The sequence below is a fragment of the Tasmannia lanceolata genome, unplaced genomic scaffold (genome assembly GCF_043159265.1).
Source record: "Tasmannia lanceolata isolate RefF3 unplaced genomic scaffold, GAP_Taslan_0.1 ptg000972l, whole genome shotgun sequence".
NCBI classification, from domain to species: Eukaryota; Viridiplantae; Streptophyta; class Magnoliopsida; order Canellales; family Winteraceae; genus Tasmannia; species Tasmannia lanceolata.
This window is the reverse complement of record NW_027519635.1, coordinates 1-18,624: the sequence shown is the minus strand read 5'-3', so window position 1 is coordinate 18,624 and position 18,624 is coordinate 1. Positions and strand designations below refer to the sequence as shown.

The window sequence follows — 18,624 nt, the reverse complement described above, 5'->3', positions numbered from 1 at the left end:
TCACTCGCTCCTGAGTCCCACCCAGAGCGACATAGTTGAATTTGTATATTTCGATAAACCACTAAAGGAGGACATAAGACACCAGTTTCCATAGTCACACACATAGACACAGGTGAATAATCAAACAAGAGCATAGTGTCCATAGAGGTGATTCGAAATGAGCGACCAACCGTCTGAACAAGATGGAGCATCGCAACAACCAACTGCCGGGGCCGGCCAACCAGAGGCCACGCCCGAGGCAGCTCCTGGAAGCAACAACGCCAGCGAGGCAGTCACACCCTCAAGTGGGGCAACTGGTAGTCAGCCAGCAACTGAGACGCCATCATCGGCAGCGGCTGCCGAGCCGGAGGCTGTTACACCACCAACAGTTGATTCGAAGGCCATGAGTGCTGGCGCCGGCTCGGCCACCAACCAGGCTAGTGGCGCATCGGCGACCTCAAACACTACGGCAGGCGCCAGTGGCGGTGTTAACAGCAACCACGAATCAACACCGGGCGCCTCGTCGGCAAAATCAGCTGGCGTCAAATCAGCCGGCGTCAAATCGGCCACCTCGGCGCCGAACCAAAAGTCGGAGTCGCACCACTCGCGAAGCGGCCATGGCGCCAGTTCGAGTCGGTCGCCAAGTCCAACGGCCGAATCCAAGCACAAGGGAGGCCACACGTCCAGGAGGAAGCGAATGCGTTTGGGCGAGCTAGACCTTAGCCAGGCCAAGATTGGATTCCTTGGCGCTGGTAAGATGACCGAGTCCACCGTCAACGGATTGATTCATTATGGTAAGTACTTGGTGGATTGCATAGAGTCACTCTTGATGCTCGAGTGCAACTTGATGGACGAAGACGAAGAGGAGAGAAGAATAAACGAAAGATTTCTCGATTAAAAACTAACAACAACATCGCCAACATATCCTCACAACCTCAATCAATAGCCAAAATTTCCCCATCAAGGATTCACGTGGCTGCACCATCGAGCCGCGGACTGGAGCGCTTCAAGGCCCTAGGGTGTCGAGTCACCAAGAGGAACTACGACATCTTCGGACGTTACGACTGTGATATTGTGTTCTTGGCCTTCCACGGCTATGTTGTGAAGCATTGCTACAAATTGGGCGGCGCCAGGCCACACCCAATCACAACAAACTACATTCCGCACCAAAGGCACCCAATTTACATTCTGTCGCTAGTCAGTGGAATCAGTTTGAGCCAAATTCGCGCCTGTCTATTGAATCCCGAGTCGGCTAATCGCTATGTGGTTGAGATGCATCGTGTGATGATGAACACTGCAGTTGGCCACGGATTGGGTATCTGCGCCATCGATTGCGAACCAGACAGTAAGAAGCTATCGGCCCCACTACGCCAACTGTTGAGCTCCATCGCCCAGCTCGAGATGGTTCCAGCAGCCCAGATGGACGCGGCCTGTGCCGCCGGCGGCTCTGGCTTGGCATTCGCTTACTATTTCATCAACGCACTCGCCGACGGAGCCACCAAGATGGGTCTCTCACGAGTCCAAGCCATCAGGTTTGCCTCGAAGACCGCCCAGTGTGCCGCTCAGACGATGCTCGAGTCGGGCAAGCACCCGGCCGAGCTGAGAGACCAAGTGTCCTCGCCATCGGGCGCGGCCATCTACGGATTGCACGTGCTGGACAAGAACGATGTGGCCAGCGGCGTGAGCGCTGCCGTGGAGGCAGCACACAAGCGCCTAAGCGACTTGGCCACCCAGGACGTGGAGAGCAAATGAGGTGCGAGAGTAACAAAGTTCAGGAGGCAGGTTATTACCAAGGTCGATGGAGAGCACATGAAGGCCGAGGGGCAGGAGTAACGGAGCAACAGAGAATAAAAGATGGATAAGCGGAAGTAGAGGAACAACAGACATTAAAAGCTTGATAAACGGAAGTAACGGAGTAAAAGACAATAAAAGATTGATTTGTGTTCTTCTTTTCGCAATAAAGACGAAGCTCCGCTTGCGATTCTCGATCATCTGTCTACTCTCTCGCTGTTTTTTTACTTCCAATCGTCTGATTGAGATGACTTTCGTTTGTATTTTGACGTCTCTTGATGGCTAACAAAGAGAAATCAAATAGCGACAGTTACAAGAATAAAGAGGTTCAATCGACTTTAGCTGAAATCTCGATAAAGAACATGGACGATGAGGACGAGGGACCAAAGAGTAGGAGGCAGCTAGAGATTGAGAGGATCCTCAAGCAGCGCCAGGAGGAGGAGAGGAAATCCGAGGAGAGGCGAAAGATGTTTGCCGAGCAAAAGCGCAAAGAGGAGGAGGAGCTCGCTAGGCGGCGAGATAGTCGCACCTCATCGACAGGCAGCAAGAGCCCGAGGTCGCCGGGCCAGGCGAAGCCACCGGAGGCCAAGAAGAGCCCCCAGAAGAAATCATCGCCCAAGAGTTCCAGCCCAAAGCCTCGGACACCCTCGCGAGAGCAGCCTCATCAGCCTCAGCCGCCGCAAAAGCCGCCGAGGGCCAAGCTCAAGTCCCCTCCACCACAACAGCAACAGCAACAACCTTCAGCCCAGCAGCAGGAGCAACCGCAACAACAGCAGCAACCGCAACAGCAACAGCAGCCACAAGTGCAAGTGGTTTATAGGGACCGGCCGGCAGCCGAGCAGCAGCCCAGAGTTGACCTTGAGGCCATTGAGCGCCGCTTCAGGTCGCTGGAGGAGCGCGCCGACAGGCTGGACGAGACCTTGAGGCAGACGGTGGAGTCAGTGAACAGCCGCCTAGTGGGGGTTGAGACCTCCATCACCAACAGGCTCGACGAGAGCATCAGGCAAACGGTGGAGTCCGTGACCAGCCGCCTGGTGACGGTCGAGACTGCGACCACCAACTCGGTGGCTCAGATCGTGGAGCTCAGAGAGCAACTACATGCTCAGCCGCCACCCCAGCCGCCGGCGCAGCCACCGCCTCAGCTGCCACCCCAGCCTCAGCCGGAACCTCAGCCGCAACTCCAGCCTCAACCACAACCCCAGCCGCCGCCGCAGCCACCATCGCAACCGCAACCGCAGCCCCGACCCCAGTCGCAGCCACCAGTGGCAAGCAAAGTGTGTAAGGCTGGCCACAAGCAGGTGCATAATGCGGCGGCGTCATCCTTGACCACGAGCAACCACTCGCAGTCGACGCGATACACCACTCGCACCAGGTCCAGCTCGAGGGCATCGACCGCCAGGAGACGTGGGGGGCGCGGCGCGCGTGGTGGGCGGACCCGGCGCGTAGCCAAGAAGCTCATCGCAATCTATCAACAGGTTGAGCGGCGCACCAGTCGAAGGGGAGGCAGAGGGAGAGGCCGAGGGGCTGGCTCAAGGCGAGCCTCTAGTCGAGCTTCCAGTCGAGCCAGTGGGACTGACTCGAGGCGAGGCGCCAGTCGTGCCAGAGCCGTCAAGACCACCAAGGTAGTGCATAGGCGAACCTCCAGGGGCACAACGAGACACGTGGTCAAGAAGAGGGTTGTTAGCGGCGCCCCGAGGTCGACAAGTGTCGGACGAAGGTCGTCCGTGAGAGAAAGCCCACCTGTGCCACCGCCAAGACGTCGTTCGGCCTCAAGATCGCCGGTGCCGCCGCCACGAAGGAGGTCGTCAAGCGGAGCAGGAGGAAGCGCCAGGTCGCCTGGTCCTAGTAGAGCGGGAAGCTTGTCAAGACAACGAGGAGGAAGAAATACGAATAGGAAATCGGGTCCCCTGTCGTATTTTAGGAGCTTCTTCACAGGTTGATTGGACTAGTTTATTTTTTCAAGTTTTGTAGACACCCTCAGTGTAGATTTGATGTGCCTCCTCGGGACTCAGTTGGTTCTCATGAATGACCTCCAAGGTTTCGACTGGATCCGTGTAGAGGCCGATCAGCAGTATGGTTCGCGTAACAGAATCAAAAATTATATACATAAAAGGATGGTCGGCAACGAAGTCGTCGACTCCACTTCTGCCAGTGGTAATTCCAACTGAGGCCTCGAGAGATTGTTGCTGCTTTGCTTGTCGCCGCTTTGCCTTCTCCGAGGAGGACGATGTAATGGCGCCTCGATTGTCGCAAATAATAAAGCACCTATGTAAAATCTTGTGCAACCAAACGGCTTTGTTCTCGCAAACTCCGCTCATGTTGGCCTTTTTCTTGTCAAACAAATCGCTGGCCCCCATTTGAACCAGCGTCGACTGGATGCTTATCTTTCCCGAGTCGACACAAAATATGGGCATACTTATTCTCACTGTCTTGCACTTGGACTTGAGGAACAGCTCAATAACCGAGTCCAGCTTCGTGGCGGAAATTTTCTGACACAAATAAGTGGAATCGCTCAGCTTGTTGTTGGGCAATATGATGATCATCTGTAGGTCACTCGCCTCGAAGGGCATCATCACAATCCTGGCATCTAGCTGCTCGTCGTTCAAAACTGGCAGGTAATCCAGTTTGCTCATCATGTTGACCTGAATAGTTTGTTGCTGTTGCTCTTGAGGTGATTCGGGCGCCGTCGTTGTGGTTAGTCTAGCGGTCAGGCTGCCAGTGGGACTGGAACTCTTGAAGAAGGGTCCTTTCTTGACGTCGGTGAAGTTGCTTAGCCAAAAGCCGCGGAAGAAAACTGCATTCACCAGCAACATGTAGGATTTTTCCAGCTTTTGCGCCTCCAGACGAGACAAAATATCATTGTAAATGTTCTCGGTTGTCCTGGCAACATCCTCGTTGATGGTCTTCACCATGAGATCGATATTGTCGAAATCAATCTTCTTTGGTTTTGTCTCATAATAATCCCTCAAGACATTCTTGTATCTCTCTGTTCTCTTGGTCCCCTTGTCCAGGTAAATGAAACTAGCCAGGTGAACGAATTCATGATTTCCATGGATCAGTTGCTCAGTCAGCCAGAGGAACTCTCTGTGTCTTGGCTCGTCAGTCCCGTCGGGTGTCAGGGAACGCGATTTGCCCAAACTTTGCTCAATTGTATGAGGCGATACACTAGGCGCTGCATTTGGTGATATGGTCGAGGTTTTATTCTTGCGCCTCGAGCACCTAGTCAGCGAGGTGGTAGAGGAACAGGACGAATAGGAGGAGGATAAACTCGGGGATCTAGATATCTGGCATCGGGGACGACCACTTCCGAGAGTGGCACTGGCACTGTTGGCACAAGGAGGAGTGTTTAGTGGGTCTTGTCTGGGTGTCATAATTTTTGGAATCCTCAGGAGGTTGTGCAATTGGAGGGCGGTGTTGCCCTTGGCTCCGACTAGCATCATTGCGAGTGAGTGAAATATCAGGTAGGGACATAATAGGAGATTCTTGTACTTGTCGCCGTGACGTTTCAAGTAGCATTGGAATAGGTCGACGGCAAACTGGTTGGCCGATTTGCTTAGTGCAGATTCCATGATGATCTAATTATAGGGTGAATTTAATTAGACAATAATGGCTTTAGATTGGCATGCGTTTGCATCATGAATGGCCCATATGAGCCCTTTTATCGGCTGACCTGTTGAGGCGCGCCGCGCGCGCTGCCCAAACGTAACGGCAAATCTGGTGCATCGCGCTCACAGCGGCCAGTGGGGGGCAGCGTGAGATCTCTGTGACTCCCCCAGGTTCGAGTGACCATTGCAGATTGACGCAATACAAACAATGAGCTGGACGTGGATACACGATATCGATGTTAGCTAAAACCACATATTGCGACAATTTTACCCATTTGCTTTAATCCACCATTATTATTATTACCGTATATCAACTATTGTGTGTGTGTGTGAGTCGCTAGCTCTCCGTGTGGCTGTGCGATGAGAAGATAACAACCACTTGTTGTCCTCTCGTCTCGCCAGCAAGTGGTGTCTCCCACACTCATGAGCGGACTGGACTTGTCTGGACGGGACAGAGAAGAAAAACAACCAGCTTCAGCCTGAGGACAGGATCGAACTAAACTGAGGAGAGAAAGTAGACTGATTTGGAGGGCGTCCACCTGAAAGTACACACCACTGTGCAGAGTTTCATCCTCTCTGTGTCAGTCCAGCGACTGTCATTGTCGGTGTTATTATTATCATTGTTGCTTCTGTTGCACCAGCAGCAGCGGCAATAGCAACTTCTTTGTGGCTAGACAATGAAATCGAGCCTCCCGCGGATGGGAGAACAATCGTAGAGACCGCAAATGGATGGATGAATGGATACAACAACATACAAGCTGATTGTCGGCGCAGGCCAGTGACATCGACGACGACGACGACCAAGGAGAACACTGCGGGGTTAGAAAAAACGAAAGCCATCCATCGAAACTGGCTGAGCATGATGCCAATGAACTTACTCAGCTGACTAGGAGCATCCTCATCATCATTATTGGATGAGCTGCCACCACAACTATTGATTCTGGCGGCCTCGGGCTTCTCCGGTCGCAATGCCGCAGACGAGAGACTAGCCCCACAATGGCTGGCAATTGAAGCTCCATTTGCTGCTAACGAATTCTCAATTGAGAGTCTGCAGAATTTTCGGACACACAATTGGACACAACAACAAACTTGACGTCACTGGTTGTTGTCGTTGTCGTTGTCGTAGCTACCTTATGATTTGTGTGTTGTTGCCATCCCGCCGGCCACTTGTTCGTGCATCGATTCCGACGAGACACTCAACTGGTAGCCGCAACACCAAGAGAAAAACAAATTGGAATTCACTCTCGAGGCTTCAGGTGCACCAGCAGCAACAGGTAGTTTGTGTCTTGTTTCAGGCAGGCGCTCGGGCCGCAGATTTAGATGGCAGCTACTTGACTCAAGTTTCTGCCGCATTTTCAACAATACGCGTCACCACTCAATTATGGCCTCGCTTTCTCCTTCTCTCTGAGATTCATTGCATCACAATTACCTCTGGCATCGGCATCACCTGGGGGTGTGGATGCCAGTTGCTGATGTGGGGGAGGAGGAGGAAACGAATGAATGAATTGAGCGGCTGAGTTATAAGTGAAAAGTGGTGGCCGTCGCACCATTGGCTAACTGTGTTGTTCATTTGCGACGGTGGGTTCGTTAACACTGGCCGCCACTTCGCCTGTAGCTACTGGCGCTGATTAGTTTCTCCCGGCTAATGTTGTGGGCGGACGACTGCGGCGGCGGCGGCAACTCGAAGACGCCGGCCACTCGGAGGAGTTTGGTTCAATTCACCAAAAGCGAGGTAGTCGAGGCGGCGGCAGGGCCGTCAAGACGGACGACTAGATGGATGGCTGGATTCCAGGCTTCAAACTTTCGCTTCCAATTTGTTTCCCAGTCTCAGGTTACCTCTGCTCCTCCTTGCGGTTGCCTCGGCGATTCTGATTTAGTAACAGGTAGTTGTTACTTCTATTTGAGTTTCAAGTTTCACTCACTCGGTCGGTCGGTCGGTCGGCTGAGAGTCGAGATGAGATGCGATGCGAAACAAAGCAAATTGGCCGGCCATTCAGCGAGTCGCGAAAAATTATCCATACAGCGGCGAGGAAGACGACGACGACGACGACGTCAAGATGATTGAGTTTGTTTTTCCTATTGGGCAAAATTATTAGCCTCAAAGCAAATGAGAAAGTCTCATAGTGGACTTTTTCTCACCGCCTCTCTCGCGCGCCAGACTTTACCTGTCCGAGGGAAAATGCAAACACTCGCTCGGGCTCTGGCGAGCGAAGTGGCGAAAAATTTTCGCCACTAACTCGCCGGCCGTCGGTTTAGCTTGCGGTTGGGTTTGCTAATTTGCCGGCCACTCTCACCTGTGTGCCCAGGTAATTGCCATTCAGCCGGCGCTCTCGGCCGTCCTGGGGTGAGAGACTCACGTGAGAGAGACGCTCGCAGCTTTCCGCGCTCCACATCCATCCATTTGGCGCCAAAATCGTTATCACCGTTTCCATTTGTTGTTGTTGTTGCTGAATATGTTCAATATAAACTCATGATGTAAATTGAATTTGCGGCGCCGCAAACAGCCGAGCAGTTCACCCGAGTTGCCCCCAAGGAAGTTGTGCTTCTGCTTGTCCTTACTTGCAGCCTCTCATTCAGGAAACTGGACCATCCACACCAACAAGTGGCCAGCCGCCGAAAGAGAAATTCTTATCATTGGGCTTCCAGGCCGACGAGTTGAGGCAGAAAAATCTCCACCAGACGAGAGGAGAACATCAAATTGAATAGCCAAATTGAATTTCATTCGGCGTCTCTGCTCTGGCTGGCGTGCCCATTGACCTGCGCTGAAGTGGCGCCGGTGATGATGTTGTTTGGCTTGCTCCTGTCCAGGTTAATTGGCGCCAAGTCGTTCATTTGGGCGGCCAAATCGAGCGAGCGAAGGTGAGAGCGGAGAGGCGAAAGCGTTCACTTCACTCTGTTTGCTCGGCTGGCTGGCTGGCTTCCAGATAAGCTCCTCGACGACGACGACGACGTCACGAGATTGCGACTGTCTGGCAAAATTGGGGGAATTATTTAGCAAAGACACGCAATTTGAGTCTCGCATTCATGGGATCATCGTCGCCGTCATCCTCAGCTTGAATGTTAATTTGACATTGCGAATTGATTCAGCGCCGGCAAAGGTAACGGAAGTTTGCACTTGACGGCGTTGGCTCAACAAGTTGGTCCGCTGTTATGATTATTGTTGTTGTTGTTGTCGAAGATTTAATTTGCATTTCGGCGGCTCACGTAACTGTGGGCCGTAATAGCTGTGCTCTTGGTGCGACGGTCCTATCGCCCGCGAGATTGAGTTACCTGGCAGGTAGAGCTGATTAGCCGGATCGCTTACCTGGGCGCCGGCGCCGACGCCGCCGTTGCTCAAGCGGCTGTTGTGCGCAAGCTCGCAGCGAAAGTTGCCTCGTCGCGCGGAGAAGCCAACTCTCTTCCCTTGGAGTTGGCGGGGTGGGGGAGTTGGCGGGGGAAAGAGTTGGCTGGCTGTGTGTGCAATCGAGCGACCTGAGGGGAGTTTGCGCTCGCAACGTTCAGTTAGTCACCAGCCAGCCAGGAGAGTGAGAGAGAGAGAGGAGATAGCGAGTTGGTGAGTTGGTGAGCAACCACTTGAGCAGTAGCACCAGACTGTAACACGCGCAAACACTCGCTGCGATGCTTGAGAGTTCACCGCCAGCCAGCGACGCGTTCACCTGTTGCTCGCGTTTGGTGCCGCCGACGGGCGAGGCCAAGCAGTCGATCGGCAACAAGTTGGCGCCGTCGAGACTCCATCGAAGCAGCGCAAGACTCGAGCTGGAGTTGAGCAAATTCAACTTCTACAAGAAGCAGCGGCGGCAGCAGCATAGAGCACGCGAAGAGATTGCGATCATTAGCGGCGAAAGCGGCGACAACCACGCGAAACGCCGACAAGTGGCGCGCGCAACAGGTGAGCCGCAGCCACTCAGCTCAGGCGAAGGCGAAAGCGAAAGCGAAAGCGCGAGTTGCGTAAGTGGCGCCACGATGAAATCCATTAGCGGTGTTTCGGCAATTAGGCAGCCGCCGCGGCAACAAGTGCCCTTGGCAACGCCAACCCCCAACACGCGGCGTCGTCATCTCGGAGACAACGACCCTAGAGTTTCGCCGCCGCCGCCGCCTGCTGACTCGCTGCCGAGTTCAAGGCAGCGGCGCTGGCTGTGGCGATTGCGCGATCAAGAACGTAACTTTGACGCTGATCTCAGCGCCGATAGGAGCCAAATTACGCCTAAAGGCTGCCGACTGGAAGCCGCCGGCTTGCCACACGAGAATCGATCAGCTGAGCGGCGCCAGGAGAGTTTTGTAATTGCAAGTGGAGGTGAGAAGGAGAATAGTGGCGCCATCGAGGCCAACAACGAGGACGATGGCCACCAGCGAGACTCTGCGTCGATGTCATCAGAGTCCTCGAAGTCTTCTTCGTCGTCGTGTTCGCCGTTGTCCTCACAGTTAACCTTGAGTTTGGCGCAAATAAATAGTCGGATACTCGCGAGACGAAAGAGCAGCAGTAGCAGCGGCAACGCCAACAGCAGAGTAGTCAACACTTTGAGTCAACCGCCAACCCCCAGCATCGAAGAGCAGCTCAAACGTTTGCTCAACATCGAAGCGCCGGAAGTGACCACCCGTCGGGAGGAGCAAACCAGCAGCCTGATCAGCAAGTGGATCCAGTGGAGCAAACAGGTGGGCGCCCAGAGTCTAGGCGAGTCAACCATAACCACGACCACCAGTGAGAGCCAAGCCTGCGAAATGAAGAAGGCCAACAACTACTCCACCAACCAGGCCAACAACAATTACCCCTCGTCGCCGGGCAAGTCGGCCGGCGCCAACTACAACAACAAGCTGGAGCACACCTACGACAACCGGAAGTCGCCCTACGGGGCCCAGCCCTCGGCGACGGCCGCCAGCAAGAGTCCCGCCGGCTACCCCTACCAGGCGACGGGCCCGAGCGGCGCCAGCAAGAAGGACTACGGCGCCAACTCCAGCGCCAAGTACCCGGCGTCCACGAGCTCCAGCTCGAACCAGTCGGACCGGCTGATGCTGTTCATGTTGGCCAGCCGGCGGCCCTCCTCGAATCCGGGCGTCGAGAGGGAGGCCAGAATCCTGAAGTGGATGAACAATTGTCGCAGCGCCAAGAGCTGAGGCTAGGTGGCGCTGGCGTCGCGGTTCAACTCGCACCTCCGCGCGCAGTGCGCATGTTGAGGTCGCTATGTGCGCGCGCGCGCGCCCTCGTCGCTATGTGCGCGAGCCGCGCGCACTTGTCCAGGAGGAAGTGGCCCAGCCGGAGAGTCATTCTAAATCCAGTCCTTTTAATTGTAAGATTATAATTGTAACTCAAGAAGGTGATTGAAATGTTGTTTTGTTGTTATCCTGAAGCCAAAGCCAAACCCGAAGACAAACACAAACTCAAGTACGAGCGCGCACACACCAGTGGGGGTCATTTTCACACACACTCACAGGTTGATAAATAAATTTAACTGTAATTTAAGTGAATCTAGGCGAATTTTCAAGCCCTCAAGGCAAAGTTTCTCTCCTCCTCCTCAGTTCAAAACCCCCGATGCTCCTCCCCCTCAGGACCGGCGAAGAGCGGCGCCACAAGGTCAAGATGAAGCTGCTGCTTCCGGCGCTCATTCTAGTCTCAAGCCTCAATCTAGTGCAAATAATTACCTGTGATTCGAGAGCCGCCAAGGAAATCAGCAACCCCAGCGGGGAGGACGAGTACCTCGTCAACTTCCGGCGGCCAAAGTTCGCCCCCCTGGCCGAGGAGGAGCGCCGAGTTGTGGCCTCCAAATGGCAAGGCGAAGTCTTCTTGCCCTGCCGAATCCTCAACCTCGACGAGGACCAAACGGTAAGTTCAGGCGCCCCCTAAGGTCGGCTCACCTTTGGCGAGACCCGCTTCCGGTGCGAAGTGGCTGTTTGCTCGCGGGAGCTCAGCGTTGAGTCGCCCATATTGTTGTGGGTCGAGTTTGCACTCGAATGGGCTGGCGGCTCTCTATTAAGCGGGGCGCTCACTTTAAAGTGGGCCCCCAATTCACCTGTACTCCTGAAGAAAGGAGCAGCCTCACTTAGACGCACACACACACACGAATCGAGTGTGTATTTTGCCTCTCCATTTGTCAACATTTTGAGAGTGTGTTTGCGTGCAGCATATGAGCAGCGCGGCGATTATGATAAATGGCCGACAGGTTAACGCGCGCGCGCACACACAAATTCGTGCGCCAAACAGAGCAAATCGATGGGCTCGTCCAATCCCATTGATTGATCCGCTAGTTCGCCGTCTCATCCAGGCGGCGGCGGAGGCGGCCGAGGAAAAATAAATCATTTCTCTGGGCCGGCAAAATATTCATAACACCAGCCCCCTGCTTGCCTGCCAGCGACACTTTCCACTGTCTGCCGCGACACTGCACCTCACACGGGCGCCTCCCCCCGCAAAAGCTTATCTCGCCCCCCAAATCAAGATCAATTCCGGGATAAAGACACTCGAGTGTTTGCGAGTGTTTGGATGAGACACAGCAATAAATTAGGCGTCTATATGCGAGTCTTAGCCTCGGCGGGGCGAGCCACTCGAGTTTATTTACATTTTGGCACATTTTGGCGCCACCAACGACAGCAACAACAACAACTTGCCCATTGTCTTTGGCTCGGCTCGGCGCGGGAAAAACTCAATTTGGAGGCCCCCAATGACTTCTAGGCAACTTATGTAAACGAATCACGTTGTCAGAGTTGCTGATGTTGGTGGTGCTCCCATAGAGCCGGAAGTAATCTAAAGGTTCCACTTTTTGGCGCCAAAAGGAGATTAGCTAGATGGGGAGCGAAAGTGGGAGCTGTTAATTCGAGCGCATAACTGCGCGCGCTTAAATTGCGATTTAACGCTTTAAAGTTTCGCAAAGTCAGCCGAGCGAAAGTCAACAAACTCCACAGAGAGCCAATTAAAGTCTAACTCGAAAGTTTAAATCGTCCTGGTGCAACTGATGACGCAATCTCTAGGTCTCCTGGATCAGGAAACGCGACTCGCTCGTCATGAGCGTGGACAAGTTGCGCCTGATAAACGACGCGCGCTTCCAACTGGCACAGAGCGAACACAACTGGACGCTGGTGGTCACGCAGCCCACCGACGAGGACGCAGGTGAGTCTCAGAGTGCCGGTTGTTAATTATTGTGTACAAACCAAGAGGCTAACCAGCTCGCCACCAGGCTTCTACGAGTGTCAAGTGTCCTCCATGGAGCCCAAGATGAGTCAGCTGATCGAGCTGCGCATGGTGAGCGCCGAGTCGCGCATAAGCAACTTCAGCTCGCTCTTCGTGCGCCCCAACGAGCCCATCAGGCTGACCTGTACGATCGAGGCACCCACCAGGACGGACTTCGTTTACTGGTACAAGAACAAGGAGTCCATCCAGTTCGACGACTTGCGGCGCCAGCGATCGCGCCGCTCGGACACCTCGATCGTGCGGCTGGCGGGCGCTAGTGCCGCCGCCGCCGCCGCCGCCTCGCGCACCACCGACCTCCGATCGTACAGAGCACCGACGAGCGCGCTCACGAACCAGCACGACCACGACGACGACCCGCAAAACCCCCAAGACAGTGAAGACTCAACCGGGAGGCGGTCGTCTTCGCCGGCCAAGAGGCCGCACCAAGACAACAAAGGCGCCGTCCACTTCATTACCAGCCATTCGCGGTTGCTGGTCGAGCGGGCGCAGGCAAACGACTCGGCGAATTACACTTGTTTGGTGAGTAGCTAAGGTTAAGCGAACGCTCGCTAGCTCGCCTCCGACTCGCGAGTTCATTATGTAAGAATATTTGGTGGCCATTGAAAATTCCACTTTTTGGTTAGGCCAAACGGAAGTTCTAATTATTCCTCGCGCCAAGCCAGTGGGCTGGGTGGGCGCCGCTGTCGTTGTCGTTGTTATTAAAGGCGCAGCGACTTTTGCCAACGAATTCAGCGTTCCCTTGAGCCGGCCAAAATGGCGATACAAAAGCACCCCAAGTGGGAGAGGGAGGGGGAGGGGAAGGCCGACTCTCCAACTCGCTCCGCCCCCCCCCACCCACTCGAATCCCCAAATGAACTCAAAACACGCGACTCGCGCGAAATCCCTGTGAGAGTTGGGGCTGTGAAATTCAGCGGCAGCAATTAATTTTCTCACTTGATGGTGGTGGTCGCTCGATGTTCGCGACGTCGGCTGGGCGGCCCGGAGCTGACCGTCGCCGGCGCGCCAATGGATTCAATTTTACCTGGCTGATTTGATTTGGAGTTGCGACCTTGTTTTTGTTTCCCTTTCCTGCAAACTAGCCGAAAAAGAGGTGTCCTTCAAAAGAGCGCCGGGCGAGTTCGCGAAAGAGGCACCTAGCGCCCCTGCGCGCCTAGCGACTTCTCAATTCGCGCGCCTCCCCCTGGCGCCGCACTGAATTTCGCCCATTAGACTCGAACAAGTGGAGCGTTCAATTTGTGTGTGTGTGTGTGTGGAACTGGCACTCACTTATAATTGGCGCTAATCTGCCGGCGCCACTTTGTCTTACTTTGCCTCCCAGTTCGAGTTTCCCGCTGGGGCAGCGCCGGTCGGCGGGGCGAGTTTGTCACTCGGCCAACTTACGTGCGCCATTAGCGGCCGGAGCTAGTCAATCGAATTAGCGGTCAGCGCCGGCCCGCGGAGGCCGAACCCAACCGGAAGTGGCGCCCGATAAGATCGGCCTAATTCTAATCAATGGAGGCGACTGCCCGGATAACTCGCGATTAGGATCGAGATTAATTCAGTGTCATCGTCGCCGCCGCCGTCGTCAAGTTGTCGAGTCGTCGAGCTGCGCGCTGAGAGGTGCAGTCCGCGAGTTCGGGGTCAAGCGTTTGTTTGGCCCCCCGAAGTCAACCCGGCTAGTTTAATTCACAATTCATGCATGCGAATTGTGACACAAGTGACCGGAAGTGGCCGCTTGCGCCAGTGGTGGCGGGCGGCCACTCTCGCCGGAAAGTGAAAAGTAATTTGCTGTCTGGGGCCAGTTCGGCCTGAGCGGCTCCACGACGGCCGGCGCCTCGCCGTTGACAGAAAAACTAATAGCTTCCGGCCAGTCGAGTGGATAGTCGCAATATTCATAAGCACAATATGATGTGACTCCATAAGTCGGCGGTCTTGCGCGCTGAGCCCACTTCATGTAGATGCTAATTCAGTTACATTCGCGGCCAGCCAGCTAATCGGCGACAACGGCGGCTGCAGCGGCCGCTGCTGCTTTCGTCACATAGCGACGACGCCTTAGGTGCTAAAATTTAAGGGCCGCACGCAAAATTTGCCCGCCGTGATGGCGATAATTTCGCTGCCAGCCGAGGCGCGCCGCCGAGCTCGGCGCGGCCATTAGTCATGCTCAACTATCTCGCCACTTGTATCATGGCGACACTCCGGCTAGCCGGCCGCCGCGCCACTCGAGGCGCCCGAGTGCGACGGCCGAAATCTGATAGCCACCCTCTTGACGGCGACGACGACGGCGGCGGCCGCGGCGGACCAAACCGCAATTCTAAAGCGATTTATTATCCGCCTCGCCACTGCTAAAGTGGTTTTCGGCTCGTGTCGTCGTCGTCGTGGTCGTCGAAGAAACTTTGCCTCTGAGCCGCCAAGTTGTTGTGATAAGTTCCACGTTATTAGTATTATTATTATTATTATTTTTACGAGCTGGTGCTACCACCACGAGGACGAGCATTCGGAGGGAGATTGCATTTATTAGTGCGCGTCCGCACATGTGAGCCCAGCGCGAGGCGCGCACACAATTTTGCAATTTGCACAGCGCGCGCAGCCCAGCAAACCGCAAATAATATATCGCAATATATCACAGGGCGCAAGATAAATGCGCTCCAGTCAACTGCTCATATTAAAGGGGAGCCTCCGATGTGATTTCAGGCTAAAAAGCCCGACGGTTGGAGTTGGAGTTGCCGCCCCCGAAGAAGGAGGATAATCATTCCGCCAATTTAATCATTAGCTGGCCTTTTGTTTGTTGTCTCCTCGCCGTCGACTTTCGACAAAAACGGCGCCTCATTGTCTGACCGACCGCCGAGACTCGCATCATCAAATTGGCCCGCCGAGACTTATGATGAGCAGCGGCGGCTGCGGGTGAGCGTCTCTATGCAAATTAGTGGCATTTGTAGCCACTAGTTTGCCTTTTGGAAGGCCACTTGTGTTTGGTGGTGGGGGGCGGAGCTTAATGAACTCGGCTTGTTGGCTTCCTCGCTTATGAGCGCAAGTCTAAGGAGAAGAAGAAGAAGTTTGGCCAATCAATTGAGTGGCTATAACGGCAACATTTGACTCTAAATGGCCGCCAAAGTTGCAATTTGATCCGCCGGCGCCGCCGCCGACTCCTCGCGCCGGAAGTGGAGGGTCTCGGCGCGCGTTGGTTAGACACTTCCGCTTCCTGTGGCTCGGCCCTCGCGCGCTGACGAGCCGCGCCGAGGCTGGCTCAGACTCTCCAGCGCCAGATGGACTCGGCGGTGTATTGTGTTGCCTCTAGTTATGTATGCAACTAGGCGAGTTGCGCGCTCTGAATCTCGCGAAGCAACTGGCGCGAAACATCAACTGGCCCGCCCGCTAGCTAGCTGGCTAGCTTGCCAGACTAACGGACGGACGAACTGACTGACTGACTGACGGTCACTTGAGCGCGATACGCCCACCGATTGCGTCACTGATGCCGCCGCCGCGACGGACGCCGCCGCTGATGCTGGCGGCCAAGTCCAATCAAGGAAATTGAATTTGCCGGCCAATACAATAAAATAAAGTAAATCGGCCGGCCGGCCCGAAAAGGGCGAATCCACTTGCTGTCTTGTCGCCGAGCGGCCGGCCTACCAACCCCACCGGGGCGGCTGAGTAATTGAACCATCATCGGCCGGTGGCGCATAATTGAGCGGCCGGCGGGCGCCTGACGCTGGGCACATGGACAAGCTGGCTCGCCGCTCTGCTGCCACTCGAACTGTGGGGGACCTGAAAAGTGGAAAAATTAAACCCCATTTCGCCTCCTTCCGCTCCAGCGACGAGCGCGAGTTTAAATTTTATAAACAGACGGAGCTCCGAGCGACGTCGACGATCACGAAGACCGCGACGACAAACAGGCGACTTGAGGGGCCGAAATGATGGATTATATAACCACAACAACAACCACCAACAACCAGCGGCGGCGGCGGCGGCCGAGACAACATAATTGTCGAGATGAGCTATTGTGTGCGCGTCGAAGTCGTCGCTATAGTCGACCATGACGGCACTTAGCTGCAACAACAACGACCACGACGAGCGACTTTATGGCTTCCGCTGGGGAAGAGCAACCACTTGTTCGGCCGGCGCGCGGTTGAGTCCATTCGAGTTGGACATTCATATTATAATCAGCAGCAAAACTTCGCCCAATTCGCTGCAACGTCGGCTCGCCCTGGTTGCTGCGGGCGAATGTATGCAATTTCATCACATTGTGAACGCCAAAAATGAAACTCGCGCCGCTCCCTTGCGAGCAAATATAATCAGTTGAGGTCGGGAAAAATTAGTTGCCCTCTCGGCTGAGCGATGGATTCAATGAAGTTGAAAAAGAAAAACAACAACAACAACAACAAATCCAAGGCGACATTATGATGATTATCTATTGCTGCTACTGCTGCTCTAGGGGCGCGCCTAGCGACTCTGGGCCGGCGCGCCTTTTCACTGCATACGCGCGCGCCCCTCAGAGTGGCCATTCCGAGACATTTGGCACAGAAAATGGGCAACTTCTCGCCGCGTGTCGCCGGGGCCAAATTGATTGCAATTGTGTCGCCCTTTTGAGGAAAGTTTACTTTGCACACTTTTGATTGATTTGATTGGAAAAATTCCATTGTTTAGCGCGCCTCCCCCACTTCCGGCCGCTTGTGTTCCGGCCGACAGCTTGGCGGCAGACTGGCGCCTTTGTGATGCAACCAGCCGACATCTTGGCCTCCAAGTTCGACCAGCAACAACAATTTGCGCTTCGAACTCATGAGCTTAGTTTCAAGTTGTAGTTGTTGTTGTTGGTGGTGGTGCTGTTGTTTCGGCTGCAGTTGCGCAACATCGCGGCCAAGATCATTATCATTAGCAGATGTGTTCGAGTTGTTGGCGGAGGCGAAGTGAGCAATTGTAGTAGTTGCTGGCCATTTGAGGGCTCCGATGGCTCAGACGGCTTCGACGGCCTCCCCGCGCGCAAGATGTTGCACTCCGGCGTACGACGCGCTGGCCAGCGATCGTCCGGTCGTACACGCGCGCGCGCTCTTCGTACGCCGACGATTCGTCTTCGTCGTGGCGGTTGGAATGAATCCCGCCTTTGGCGAGACGAGATGTGAATTTTGCCCAAATTTTCAACTAGCCGGCGCGAATTCAATATCAGCCTCCCCGTTTGGGCGACGTGACGGCGGAGGCGCGCACAGTCTTGACGCGAATCTCCGCTCTGCTTCCGGCGGCCCAAATCGGGAGCTCACGTCCGCCCGACGGTGACCGCGCGGGGCGGCTAATGGCCACTAGGGCGGCCGCCCTGCAATTATCGGCGCGCAACCTTCACCTGGCGGCCAGCTAATTGCCGGCGACTCCAACGGGCGGGGGATGGTCATTTTTTATTGTCGCCCTCCAATTGAGTCAAGCGGCCGCCGCCAGCTCCACCTCGAGGGGCCCAGAGTACTTGGCGCGCGTCTTGAAGTCGTAGTGGGACATGAAGTTCGCGTAGGCCTCCACCTTGAGGGTCCCGAGGGGAGGCGTGGCGGCGGCCAACTTGAGGCGCCCGAGCTTGAGCGGCATGGAGTCGTAGCGGGCGCACCTGAGTTTGTCGCAGTGGCTGAGGCCCGTGAAGAGCTGGTGGCCGGCGCCGCTGAGGCTCTTGGGGCGGCCCGACGCGTCGAACACGTCCAGCCGCCTGTCCGACTCCAGCCGGACCAGCTTGGCCGCGGAGTTGTCAAGCGAGTAGCGCAGCTCCTGGCCCTCGAACGCCTGGCCGGCCAGCCTGACCACAACCTGGTAGGTGAACACTGGCGGCCGAAAGGGTTAGTCGCTTTGGCCTGGTGGGAATGTCAATTAGCCGCCAGTTAAGCTCGATGATACTCACGACAATATGGCCGCTCGGCGCCCGTTTTTACGTAGTACCTCTGGTAGGGGTAGTCCAGGAAGGTGGAGCCGGATTTGTTGGTTCCGCTGGGGCCGCCGTCCAGGTAGTTATCGTGGTGCTGGTGCTGGTGATGCGCCTGCTGGCCGAAGGCGCCCGTGAGTTTGCCCACAAACTGGCCCGCCATTGACAAGATGGAGCCGCCGGAGCCACCGGCATCATGATGATTC

General features: G+C 55.2%; 1 protein-coding gene across 1 annotated transcript; it reads right to left on the bottom strand.

Moving 5' to 3' along the window:
• Positions 1-3,728: 3,728 nt before the first annotated feature.
• LOC143869142 (uncharacterized) lies at positions 3,729-5,339 on the bottom strand. Its single transcript, XM_077376245.1, has one exon. The coding sequence runs from the start codon at positions 5,337-5,339 to the stop codon at positions 3,729-3,731; it is 1,611 nt and encodes a 536-aa protein (XP_077232360.1).
• Between the last annotated feature and the right edge of the window lie 13,285 nt (positions 5,340-18,624).

Coding starts and splice junctions, on each gene's coding strand:
- LOC143869142 (XM_077376245.1), bottom strand. CDS start 5,339: ATGGAATCTGCACTAAGCAAATCGGCCAACCAGTTTGCCGTCGACCTA.